The 12,498-nt window shown below is 44.1% G+C and overlaps 1 protein-coding gene across 1 annotated transcript in view; it reads right to left on the bottom strand.

Annotated features, from left to right (window-relative positions):
• B4GALT5 (beta-1,4-galactosyltransferase 5) overlaps window positions 1–12,404 on the bottom strand; it is a 64,928-nt gene extending 52,524 nt beyond the window's left edge. The window contains exon 1 of the mRNA XM_037877141.2: window positions 12,110–12,404. Coding sequence (XP_037733069.1) covers window positions 12,110–12,236 — 127 coding nt within the window. The 5' untranslated portion in view covers window positions 12,237–12,404. The remainder of the gene's footprint in view (window positions 1–12,109) is intronic.
• Between the last annotated feature and the right edge of the window lie 94 nt (window positions 12,405–12,498).

The raw sequence follows: 12,498 nt of genomic DNA, 5'->3' as shown, positions 1-12,498 counted from the left end.
GAATATCTATTTTTAAACTGTTTAAACCTACAATACTGAGCACCCAATAACTAAAACCAGCAATCCCAGTCAGTTAACACTGTTCAACATAACAGATACCTAACAGGCATATAAAAAACAGTAACTTACATTTTTACTGAGAATGGTATCCAAACATGCAAGTCTTTAGCCTTGCCAAAAAGAATGCTCTCAACTAATGCATGTTAAGAAAGACAGCGAGCGAGCTGTAGCCCTGACATCCTCTGTCACTTGGGTATTAGACACTGACTGCAGAAGTAATGCTTGTAATAACTGTGTGTAAATATGGCTGTAGTGTAGACAATTCTCAGACCACATAGTAAGAGATGGCTGAAGTGGGTCTCCTTAGTTGCATGTTCCTTTAAGAGCAGAGAATCTTTAGTCCTAAAATTAATCTCTGAGACAAAAAGCTAACAGGATTATTCATCATGTTTATTGTCAGTCTTATGCCATGCTTAACACAGTAGATCTGTTAACTCTAATTCTACCACTGAGCAGCGCGCTTAGGTAAACCGAACATTTAAAACTACTCAAGCATTCTAAGAGTTTTATACTGTTGCCCATTACAGTAACATCTGGCAATAGTAAGATCCCCCGTGGAGTTCATGGAAATCTAGCTCTGTTCCTTTATCAGGTTATAAAAACTGTTTGGGGTACACTGCTTTTTGTTTGATTTGCTCGGGGTCTTATTTATTTTAACTCTTTTCAGAGAGGCAGGTAGTGATCAATGATACCTTCTGGGAGTCAGCTAATCAGGATCTACATTTGTGACCAGGGAGAATCAGAAGAATAAACTAACACAAAATTACTGACTGAGTGGCAGATGCCCATGGGGCAAAGGATGCTCAAGCGTTGCTTGTGTCTCCATTACTTATTTTGCCTCGTATATATTTCCTGGAGGTTGTTTCTCACTTGGAGGGAAAAAAATCACTGATGTCTGAGGCCCTTCCCTCTGCAATCCCTCTCTCTCTGCTGCAGTAATTCTGGTATTCTTCTTTCACACCTTCACTTATCTCTGAAGGGGCTGAACCTGACCACCTCTCTGTAGGACTCTGCCCACCTTACTGTCTTCCATTGTGAAACAGAGCTCAAGTTACAATCCACCTTTTCCACATTGCCCACTGCTAAGAGCTCTTGAGCTGTTTCCAATGTCAGTGCTTACCATCACAACCCTCCAAGTCTTCTCAGCTATGCCCAGCTTCCCTGACCACCTTATGGTAACATTTCCACCACTAACTGCTAAGCATTTGAGATTTGTCAAAATGATACATTATATAATTAAGCTGCATCAATCACATTTGACAACAATAAGTGAGACATTTTACAGGGAAGGACAACAGGTTAAGAGCAATATGTAGAATGACACATTAGTAGCAGTTGAGTCATTTTAGATTCCCTTTTATTGCACTGCTGTTTATTGAGAGAAAATGTCTAAGCACTGGGGAGAGAAGAGAAGATGCATTCAAGAATTTTGCTACCATGCCAAAACCAAGTTCCTTGTTATTTTACCATAACCAGAGTCCCCACTGATGAGTTTGGAACAGGCATCCATTATCCACTAACAATTTGGGGAAGTAAAACCAAAGTGAATTACAACTCTACTAGACAGAAAGGGCTTTTTTTACCCAATGATTTAGCTTCTCTGCATTTCCAGGTTCAGCCAAATGAGACTCCCAATGCAAGCCCAGGTTTAAAGAAAAAACCTCCTGTCAAAGGTAGAATCTGAAGAAAAACACTTCTGGAATACAGAAGGCACTCCACAATTCCGCTGTGAAGGCCTCCATTTCCTAAGTATTAAAGTCAATGTAGCAACAATCCTGAAAGAGAACCAAAAACAAGTTGCTGGAGATTCCTAAGTGAAAATGGTCAAAATGAACAGTAACTGACTCCACAATCAATTTGCGAAAGCACAGCTGTTATTTTGAACTGAGACAGAAAGTTGGATGTTACTCCCTAATTCCTGTTTCAAAATTGCATTTGCAAGAGAGGACTACATTTTTAGGAGAGCTAAACTAGCCACTATGACTATAGCGTAAAAAACACACAGATTTCTACAGCAATGGCTCAACAAGCTACCAAAAATGTGATAGTTAAGGAACGCCCAGGGCAATATAGATTAAAACTTAAAATGAAACGGTTTAGCTCAAACTAAAGCTATGTGCTTCTAAGTTGTTTCTGTGTAGATTTACAACTCCCTGCTTCAGTGTTGGCTTCTGTGTATGTATGCAATTTATGCAAATTCACTTCTGGGCATGTGTCCTTGTGAAACTGTGCACTATTCTTAATTGGAGGACGCAAGCATAGACTTGGAAACAAAGCTGGAAAACCCTATTTTCAGAACTTTGGGAACAGACTGAAGGACATGGATGAGTGGTTCTTTTGTTTATTACACAGTTAAAGCCAGTGCAGTTGCATTTTGTGATTTAAACCACATTTGCTTTATGGCCCTTACTGAAGTTATCAGCAAGACACTGAAATAAGACATGTTCTAAGAAAGTAACCAAAAACGTCCTATGATTCTCAATAGCATCCCTTTAACCCAGTGGTCCCCAACGCGGTGCCCGTGGGTGCCGCGGTGCCCGTGGGTGCCATGGCGCCCACCGGGGCATTTATGTGCGCCCGCCTACTGACAAGGGAGCGTGGCCGCCGGACAACCCGCCGCCGAAATGCCACCAAGAAGTGTTGCCACCGAAATGCCGCTGCTTCTCTGCGGCGGCGCTTCTTGATGATGCCGCTTCTTGGGGGCATTTCGGCGGCTGGTTGTCCAGTGCCTGCCACGCTCTTCTGGGAACATGAATATGCTATCACAACAGAAAGGTTGGGGACCACTGCTTTAACCTATTTGTTGCCCTGAGTAGTTTTACCATAAGTCAATAAAAACAGACTGCTGTTTCAGTAAGGAACCCAGATATGAAATGGCAGCTCTTTGGGCCTTTGAAACTCTGTCTTTAACAACCAATCCATGTTAAGAGTGCCACTCAGTTTACCATGAGGCATAATGCACAATGGCAATTAATGGTTGTGTGATATTCTCTCTAATAACCCTTTCCAAACCAGAAACAAGACAGTGAAATCAGGAAGTGCTGAACAACATAAAAATTCACAGGCTTGTTGGGATCAGAGGGAAACCCACTGCATTTATGCAATCAGCAGAAGTAAATAGTTCTTACGTGGGCCAGGAAGGCAGATTTTATTTCAACACGTGTGCTCACACACAGAGGAGTATTTTGTTCAAGTACCAAGGAGAATTAGAGGTTGGGTGTGTTTACATTCATTCTTTCACTCTGTGCAGGCTCTAGCTTGCAGGATGCTAAGGAGAGTAGATAGTTTCACGAGCAAGGATGTTTTGTCAAAAACAAGAAAGGGTGGGGCTACCTATGGTTCAGAGAAGAAAAACGGGGTCAAACCCAAATCCCAAGAACTTCAGGTTCCCCATGGATACCTGACAAGTTTGGCTGTTTCCTACAGGATGACCTTTAATTTCCCTAGGCTTTGCCTACAATATCGGCTTGAAGTTCTTTTAAGGATTTCCCACTATTACAGCAAAACTGTACGTGCTAGCCAAGCTGTCAGCATTTAAATCACATTCACAGATTCCAAGGTCAGAAAGGACCATTGTGATAATCTAGTACGACCTCCTGTATAACACAGGTCATAGAACTTCCCCAATATAATTCCGAGATCATCCCTTTTAGAAAAACATCCAACCCTGATTTAAAAAATTCACTGATCCAGAAACCCACCATGACCCTTCATCAATTGCTGCAATGGTTAATTACACTTGCTGTTACAAATTTACACCTTACTTCCAGGCTGAATTTGCCTGGCTTCAACTTCTTGCCACTGGATCACATTATACATTTATCTGCTAGACCAGAGGTGGGCAAACTACAGCCCGCAGGACTGTCCTGCCCAGCCCCTGCGCTCCTGACCCCTCTCCCCCGCAGCGCTTGGCGGCGGGGCTGCAGAGCACCGGGTCAGGCCGGGCTCTGCGCTGCGCGGCTGCCTGTCCTGGTGCAGCTGCGCTGCCAACCACCGGTGCTCCAGGCAGCACGGTAACAGGGCAAGGGGAGTTGGATAGAGGGCAGGGGCGTGGACAGGGGTTGGGGCGGTCAGGGGACAGGGAACGGGGTGGGGGGCATCGTCCTGGGGGGAGGGCAGTTAGGGGCAGGACGCAGTTAGGGGTGAGGGGTCCAGGGCAGTCAGGAAGGAGTGGGGGTTGGATGGGGCAACGGGGGGCAGTCAGGGGTGGAGAGTCCGGGGGCAGTCAGGAGACCGAGAGCGGGGGTGTGTGTGGATGGGGCGGGGGTCCCCGGGGGGGCCATCGGGGGCAAGAAGTGGGTGGGGGGTCGGATACGGGGCGGGGGCTGGGCCATGCCTGGCTGTTTGGGGAGGCACAGCCACCCCTAACCAGCTCTCCATTCAATTTCAGAAACCAGATGTGGCCCTCAGGGCAAAAAGTTTGCCCGCCCCTGTGCTAAACTAAAGAGCCCAGTATCAAATATTTGTTCCCCCATGTCATCAGGCTGTAATCAAGTCACCCTTTAACCTTCTCTTTGTTAAGCTAAATAGATTGAGTTCCTCGAGTCTATCACTATAGACAACCATGGTTGTGTAGATCTGTTCAGAGAGGGGTTAGACACTGCCTAAAATGGTGGCAGTCACTTGAAATTCACTCCCACAATTACTCCCATTGGTTGAGCTGTACCAGTGAGATATTTCCAAAACAGCTTAAGGAAAGGACAATGCTAAAGACAGTTATCTAGCTCTTCTGGTTGTGATGGAAACTGTCAATGTGCAAACACACCAACAAGCTTAAATAGCACCAGAGAAGTGTGACTTGTCCTATTAATTCAGGAGAATGTCAATGAACATGCCAACTGAAGCCTTGTCTGCTCTAGGCCCAGGGAAATTTTACAAGCAATAGTTTATTCTAGGGCTGTCAATTAACTGCAGTTAACTCAAGCAATTAATGCAAAACAAATTAATCGTGACTTTTTAAAATCTAGTTAATCACAGTTTTAATTGCACTGTTAAACAATACAGAATACCAATTTAAATTATATATATTTTTGGATGTTTTTCTAAATTTTCAAATATTTTGATTTCAATTACAACACAGAATACAAAGTGTACAGTGCTCCCTTAATATTCTTTTTATTACAAATATTTGCACTTTAAAAAACAAAATTAGTGTTTTTAAATTCACCTCATACAAGTACTGTAGTGAAATCTCTTTATTGTGAAAGTGCAACTTACAAATGTAGAATTTTTTTGTTACATAACTGCACTCAAAAACAAAACAATGTAAAACTTTACAGCCTACAAGTCCACTCAGTCCTACTTCTTGTTCAGCCTATCACTCAGAGAAACAAGTTTGTTTACATTTACAGGAGATACTCCTGTCCCTTCTTATTTACAATGTCACTTGAAAGGGAGAACAGATGTTCACACAGCACAGTTGCAAGGTATTTACATGCCAGATATGTTAAACATTTGTATGCCCCTTCATGCTTTGACTTATAGCTTGCACTCTTTTTTACAGTGCAAATATTTGTAATAAAAATATGAAGTGAGCACTGTACACTTTGTATTCTGTTGTAATTGAAATCAATATTTGAAAGTTTCAAAAATATTCAAAAACATTTATAATAAATTTAAATTGGTATTCTATTATTGTTTAACTGTGTGATTAAAACTGTGATTAATAGCGACTATTTCTTTAATCTCATGATTAATTGTGATTATCTTTTTTAATAGTTGGACAGCCCTAGTTTTTTCACCATTGTCTCAATTAAATCTAATCAGAGCAAATCTAACTGACATTGTACTAGCAGCCCATCTACACCAAGTCCCGCAGTGTGGCTCACACCAGTGCAGCTGAACTAGTGACAATGGTGGACATTTTTCATTAGAATTCTTTAGAGCAGTCAAGGCTAAACGATGAAATTTTCAACAACTTTATTGCATTAACATATGCACAGCTGTGCACCTAATTTGCATGTATACTGGTGCTAGCTGGAGAATTTGCAGTTTAATCCTGCCCTCCTGCTAGCCATAACATAAACAGAATGTTGGGTGATACCTGTTTAACGGATGGGGGCCAAAACACTGAGATCTTAAGATTCTCTGGCAATTGGAAAAGGTGGACGCCTGAAGAATGGGCACTGAGGGCAGCAACACCCAGAGGGATCCCAGGGGAGAGAGTTACAGGAAGCCAAGTAACATGCAAGAAAAGAATATGGTTGGGGATGGAAGAGACGAAGGGTTGGAGAAAGCAGAGAAGTGCACCTCCTGGATCGTGTCTCCTTGCACTGAGGGTGAGAAGGGTTCAAATCCTACCAAATTCTCTCAAGTAATTCTTGCATCTCAGACAGTGACTATTTAGTTGCAGGGGAGACAGGATGGGTTTACCTTTATTTCTAAAGCACCCATTCACCTAGTATCCCAGATGCATGAGGGTGATCCCACAAACACTGAGATGTTTCAAGGGGGGGGAGGTCACACATTGTCAGAGGTGGGGTCCTCAGCTCATACTACAGCAAAACAGCAAGAGACTACATTAACAGTTTTATCTTGCTGCCAGACAGGACTCCCCACCCAGACTAACTGGAGAAGAAAGTCTCAAAACTCTTCCCTGCACACATATGGTGTTGATGACAACAGATAAGTGGACTCCCCCATTGTCACTCCAAAAAGGGAGAAAGGGGAAGAGAAGACACCTCAGGAACTTCACTATTTCTGCTGATATTACCTTAAATGTTCTTAGATACTATGGTGATAGGTGACAGAATAAAATCTTAAAATATGGGGGGGAGCACTCAGCTTCTTTGCTGCCGAGATGGGCAAAAAACCTCTCCTACCCAAAAGACTGCTTTCTGGTTTTTGACCCTGGCATTGACAATACTGCCCCCCTCCCCTCACATGGGCTTACATCTCCTATAGAATTAGGCATATCCTTACCCGTGGTTTTAAAATGTGATCAACTATTAAGTGTTGCTTTAATGTAGGCAAATTGCAGAATTTTGTTGTTTTCCACAAAACTTGGTCCAGTAGCTGAGGATGCTAGTCGTTTATTAGCCTCATTAGTGCCAATGAATTATTCTTTTTGTCTCAAGATTTTGGAATTAATCTAGAACAGTGTTTTTCACACTTTCTAGGTTGGCAGCCCTTTATACAAAGTCCAATATTTGTGTGGACCCCTCACATTTACTGTACAAGTCAAAAATGTATAAATAGGCCTGTACAATTAATCTGTGTGCATGTTTCAAAAGGCTGACAGAAATACTTGATCTTGAAGGGTCAGTGCATGAGGGAGAGGGGAAATAAAATTTTCTTTGCTTTAGATTACAATACAATTTTTAATGCCTTGTGACACCCTCAATTGCCTTTAGTGACCCCCTTGGGAATTTAGGGGAGCGGGGAGCTGATGGGGGGGCTGCCAGTCCATCCTGGTTCCAACCACCCACCAGCTAGCTGCAATGGGCTGCTCTTCCTGCAAGCAGTGGACAAAGCAGGCGGCTGCCAAACGACATCAGAAGGGAGCATTGCACAACTTTAAATGAGCATGTTCCCTAATTGATCAGCAAAGTAAAAACGAAACAACATTAACTGGGACGACTTTAAGTGAGCAGTTCCTGTACAGTTAATTCTTGTTTTTAAAACTTAACTCTCAGGTTCAAGAAGTGTAAGAGGTTTGCAGTTTTGATCAGTTGAGGCCAGCAGGTCCAGTCAACAACGATGATGCAGGATCAGATCATGAGTTTACACAGTTTTTGTATTGTTTTCCTATACTGGCTTAAAACCAGGGTAAACACCCAACCACATCCCTTTCCCCAGGAGAGATGCAGTTATAAGTACCCTTACACTGATGTAGCTAATTCCTGTAAATTTAGGGAAATAAGCTAAAGTAGCATAAGATAACTGCACAGGTATAAATTTATCCACACATAGAATTGTACAGATTTAATTATTTCAGTTACAAAAATCAACCCTGCCCAACTGAAATAGATCAGTACTAAATCTGCACAGACAAGACGACTTAGTTTGTGAGGAGTTAAGAACCCATCACTCTCTTTGAGGTCAAGGGGAATTACTGGTTCTCAGCACCAGAGAAGTGGGCTATTTGGACCTAATCCTGTAAGGCCTTGTACACCTCAGAATTTTCAAAAAATTTCCTTTGGTGTTTAACAGTGAAAGCACCAGTGTAAACTGGATGCTGGTATTTTTACTAGTGTCACTCTGAGCAGGTAAAGAAGCTCAAGTTCTGTCTACAGCCACTAGCATATAGTTAGTATTGTTGAATTACAAATTGCCAGTGGGGAGATAGCTATAGTGGATGTTAGATCTGAACATTTCTTGCAGTGTTTAGACTGGAACCACTGAATATGCTTCCCTCCACAAATCAAAGCAACTCTAAGGACAGAGTCTTCAGAATTGCAAGGGAAGTTGGAGTGGGCTGAAGATTTGGGGTTTTAAGGCTATGTTGCAATAATAGGTCTCATTAGGAGAAAACTATGGTCCAATGTAAACAGATGGCTGGCACTTCAAACAAAGGAGTTTAGAAAGCACAAGTACTGTATGTGCAACATTGTACACTTAAAATCCTGTTTATAGATGCAGATAGTGAATGTACACACTGAGTAGAACCCAGAAGTCACCCCCTAGAAGTCAGGAGTTTCTCCACTTCCTCTGAAGAAAAGATAATAAAAATGAACCTGGAGTTCTGTCCAAAGAGCAGGGTTGCTCTCTTTTTCCCTAGCTGAAAACTGGGAATCCAAGCCTGAACACTCATAATAAACAACCTGGAGACATCTGCAGAAAACGTTGATTCATTTCAGAAAAGACAGCAAGAACAAGAGAAACAGAACGCTTCCTTCCCTAAAAGAATCTGCATTCACCAGCCATCTAGAATTTGTGGTCAAGACTGCAGGTTACTCTACTCCTATATTTTTATTCAAATACAGACTACAACAATACAAAAGTGTATTGGATTAAACGTTCAGCAGATCAGCCCCACCTTTTATATTCTTTAGCTGACTGGCTGAAAGATCTCTTTCAACCTCTCCTGACTGAGGCATCCAACAGGGGCTAGAACTAGGACAGAGACTTCTCCAGGTTCTTCACAGAGTAAGAAAAAACAGACCAAGCTCATTCCTTTGCTAAAGAAAGCCTCAGATAGTTCAAATATTGCTAGAGTTACAGAATAAAAATGACAGGTTTCAGAATAGCAGCCGTGTTAGTCTGTATTCGCAAAAAGAAAAGGAGGACTTGTGGCACCTTAGAGACTAACATTTATTTGAGCATAAGCTTTCGCGAGCTACAGCTCACTTCATCGGATGCATTCAGAATAAAAATGTTTACTACAGTTCCACTTCACTCCCCATTCAGCAGAGTATTAAGAACTACAGCACAGTTACTTAAGAACTAGAGACACAGAAATCTTAACTTTCCCCAAGCCCTTCCTCATCACTTCAGACTCTCTCCAAATAAGAGCTAGATAGTACTTCTCTATTGCTTCCACATTGTCATTTTGGAATGTTATAATTTATCAAGGATTGCAGAACTCCCCTCCCTCAGAGCATTAGCTCTAGCTGCCAAGTCAAGAAAGTCATGCTGGTAAATGTGCATACCAAACTTTCAGATAGCACTGCAGATGTCTACAGTGGATACAATACAGAGACAGGCCACCATTGCTACCCAAGCCGTGGGTAAGAATAAGGTTGTAGAAAAAGGCAGGAGATTAAAGGATTCTGACGGAACTCAGACAACATTTTGGGTGTACTTTACTCGCCATTGCATTTTGGCGTGTGGCTGCCCATTCCACCATGCATGCATGTGCTGCACTATGGTTGACTAGCAAGAGGGAAGTTTTAGCTCCTTAAAGGACAGTATACACTTCACACTGAAAGAAAAGGAGTACTTGTGGCACCTTAGAGACTAACAAATTTATTTGAGCATAAGCTTTCGTGAGCTGTAGCTCTGAAACTTCACACTGAGACATTCTAAGAATGAGGAGAAGGTTTCTGTTGGAAGGAGTTTAAATCATTAACACTTTTCTGATAATGCTTAACTCATTTACAATGAACTCTCCAATAACCAGGAAATTACTGGCTTCAGAATTATGGCCTGCTATGTGTTCAAATGAGGGCCCAGACTCAACTAGAGTTCAGAAACTGGAACAGAGGCAATGCAATCTTGGAAAATTGTGTATTTACCAGCCCATCCTTTAGTAAGGTGGACTGATGGTAAGTGAACATATTCTGAATTTTTTCTGAACATTTTCTGAATTCAGAAATATTTGTCCTAGATCAGAAAAGTAGAATTTTGCAAGGCTGGAATAATGCATAACACATACTTTGCATTACAGGTTTTTATATATACACATGGGCTTTTTTTATTTCCATATTCTGTTACCAAAAAGTTCATGATCTACTTATAAACCAATTCAAGAAATATTTTTAATCACTGAAACCAAACTGCATTTTAACCAAAAAGAAGAAAATAATGGATTAATTATACAAATTTATGTTCATGTGAATCTATGCTCTATTAGGCACCTGAAGTCTCCAAGACTTAATTTACAGCTACTAAATGTAATACACATAGGGAACATATCTCCCTCCTTCCGGTTTTCATATTATGCCAACAGGACCTAAACGGATCAGTTCTGCATGTTAGAAATAGTGGGCGTTCTAAAGTATGCTGAAGGTGATGAAAATACTAACATTATGTAACTAATCTCTATAGCAAGCTTGACCATCAACCCAGGACACTCTCAGAACTGCTAGTTAAGCACACTGGTTGCATTTCATTTCTAACATGATTTCACGCTGTTCACATTAGAAGGTGCAAACCACACCATGCATTTTCAGTTTCAGATCAACAGTTTGCACTAGACAGTGGAACCAGCTTATGCACAACAGGATAACTCTAACCCAGTGGTTCACAAACTTTTGTACGGCTGACCCCTTTCATAAAGCAAGCCTCTGAGTGTGGACCCCCCCCCTAAATTAAAAACAGTTTTTTATATATTTAACACCATTATAAATGTTGGAGACAAAGCAGAGTTTGGGGTGGAGGCTGACAGCTCACGATCCCCCATGTAATAATCTCTCCTGAGGGGTCCCCTGCTCTAACCCAAGAAAACGGCCCGATTCCTTTTCTCAGAAAAGGCTTATCAGGTTGTGGTGCAGCCTCTGAAAAAACAAGTTAACTCTTTCATAAAATATACCTAGTACACCATGTACTGGATTAGAAACTAAACTTGTCCAACTAATCAACTGGAGAACATTTGATAATACAGCATTCTTGATTTTTTAAAAACAGTTACCATTTTCATAACTCAGTAGTTAGCAGTAAGACCCTCAGTCACCAGACTGAATTAGTAATGGTCTAATTGCACAGCCTAGGTGCCTCTGAAGCGAATAGCTATTTGGTTGACCGCAGTTTGAAAGGGAAAATGATGTCATTGCTCATCAGCTTTACAAACTTGCTTCCTCTTCCAATGCTCTCCCCTGCCCCCTGGCACGAGGGACTACACCGGACACAGAGATTGTGTCATTTTTCTATTTTGGGGGGGAAAAAACCACCCACCCCAAGCTCTCGGGCGTATTACGGAGCATTTCCTGCTCTCCCGGCGTTGTTACCCCATTAGCTAACCCTGGCTAAAACTGTACGAGCAGAAACCACCCGCTTCTGCGGTCTTTCCCTACGACGTCTGGAGACTACGGGGGCAATCCCCGCTCCCGAAGCCGCCACCCCCGGAGGCGCCAGGTGCCGGCCAGCCCAGCGCCGGGCGGCCTCGGAACCCGGCCGGAGGAGGAGGAGGGTTCACGGCCTCCGAGGGGGAACGAGCCTCGCTGGCCAGCGGCACGGGCCGGGCTCTCTGGAAGTTTCTGGCTGGCGCGGATCCCGCGGGGCTGGCACCGGTTCCGCCCGCCGTTCCCGCCCCCAAGAGCGGGGGAGGGGCAGGGCCATACGCGAACCCCCAGCCCGGCCCGGCCCGGCCCGGCGCGTCGAGGGGCCGCGCCCGCCCGCCCCGCGGCTGAGGGAGCCGGCGCATCCCCCGGAGCCCCCCGCGGCCTCTCACCGATGCCGGGCGCCACATAGACGAAGTAGAGGAAGGAGGAGGAGAGCGAGAAGAGGAAGACCAGGGCCACCAGCGAGCGCCGCGGCAGCAGCCGCCAGGCCCCGCGGGCCCCCCGGAGCCACCGCATGGCCCCCGATCCGATCCGCCCGCCCGAGGCCGGCGCCGCCGGGGCCGCTCACAGGCGGGGAGGGGGGCGGGCTCCGCGCTCTACGGGCGATCCGCCGCGGCCAGCTCCCAGCCCCGCCGCATGAATGAGGAGCCGGCTGCGCTCCCCCCGCGGAACGGCCGGCGCGCGGGGCGGGCGGGGCCCGAGGGGAGGAGGCGGAGCAGGGGCCGTCTGCAAACTCCGCTCCGGCTGCACTGCAGAACAGGGACCCGCCGCACGCTCC

Source organism: Chelonia mydas, chromosome 13, assembly GCF_015237465.2.
Source record: "Chelonia mydas isolate rCheMyd1 chromosome 13, rCheMyd1.pri.v2, whole genome shotgun sequence".
NCBI classification, from domain to species: Eukaryota; Metazoa; Chordata; order Testudines; family Cheloniidae; genus Chelonia; species Chelonia mydas.
This window is presented reverse-complemented; position numbering and strand designations above follow the sequence as displayed.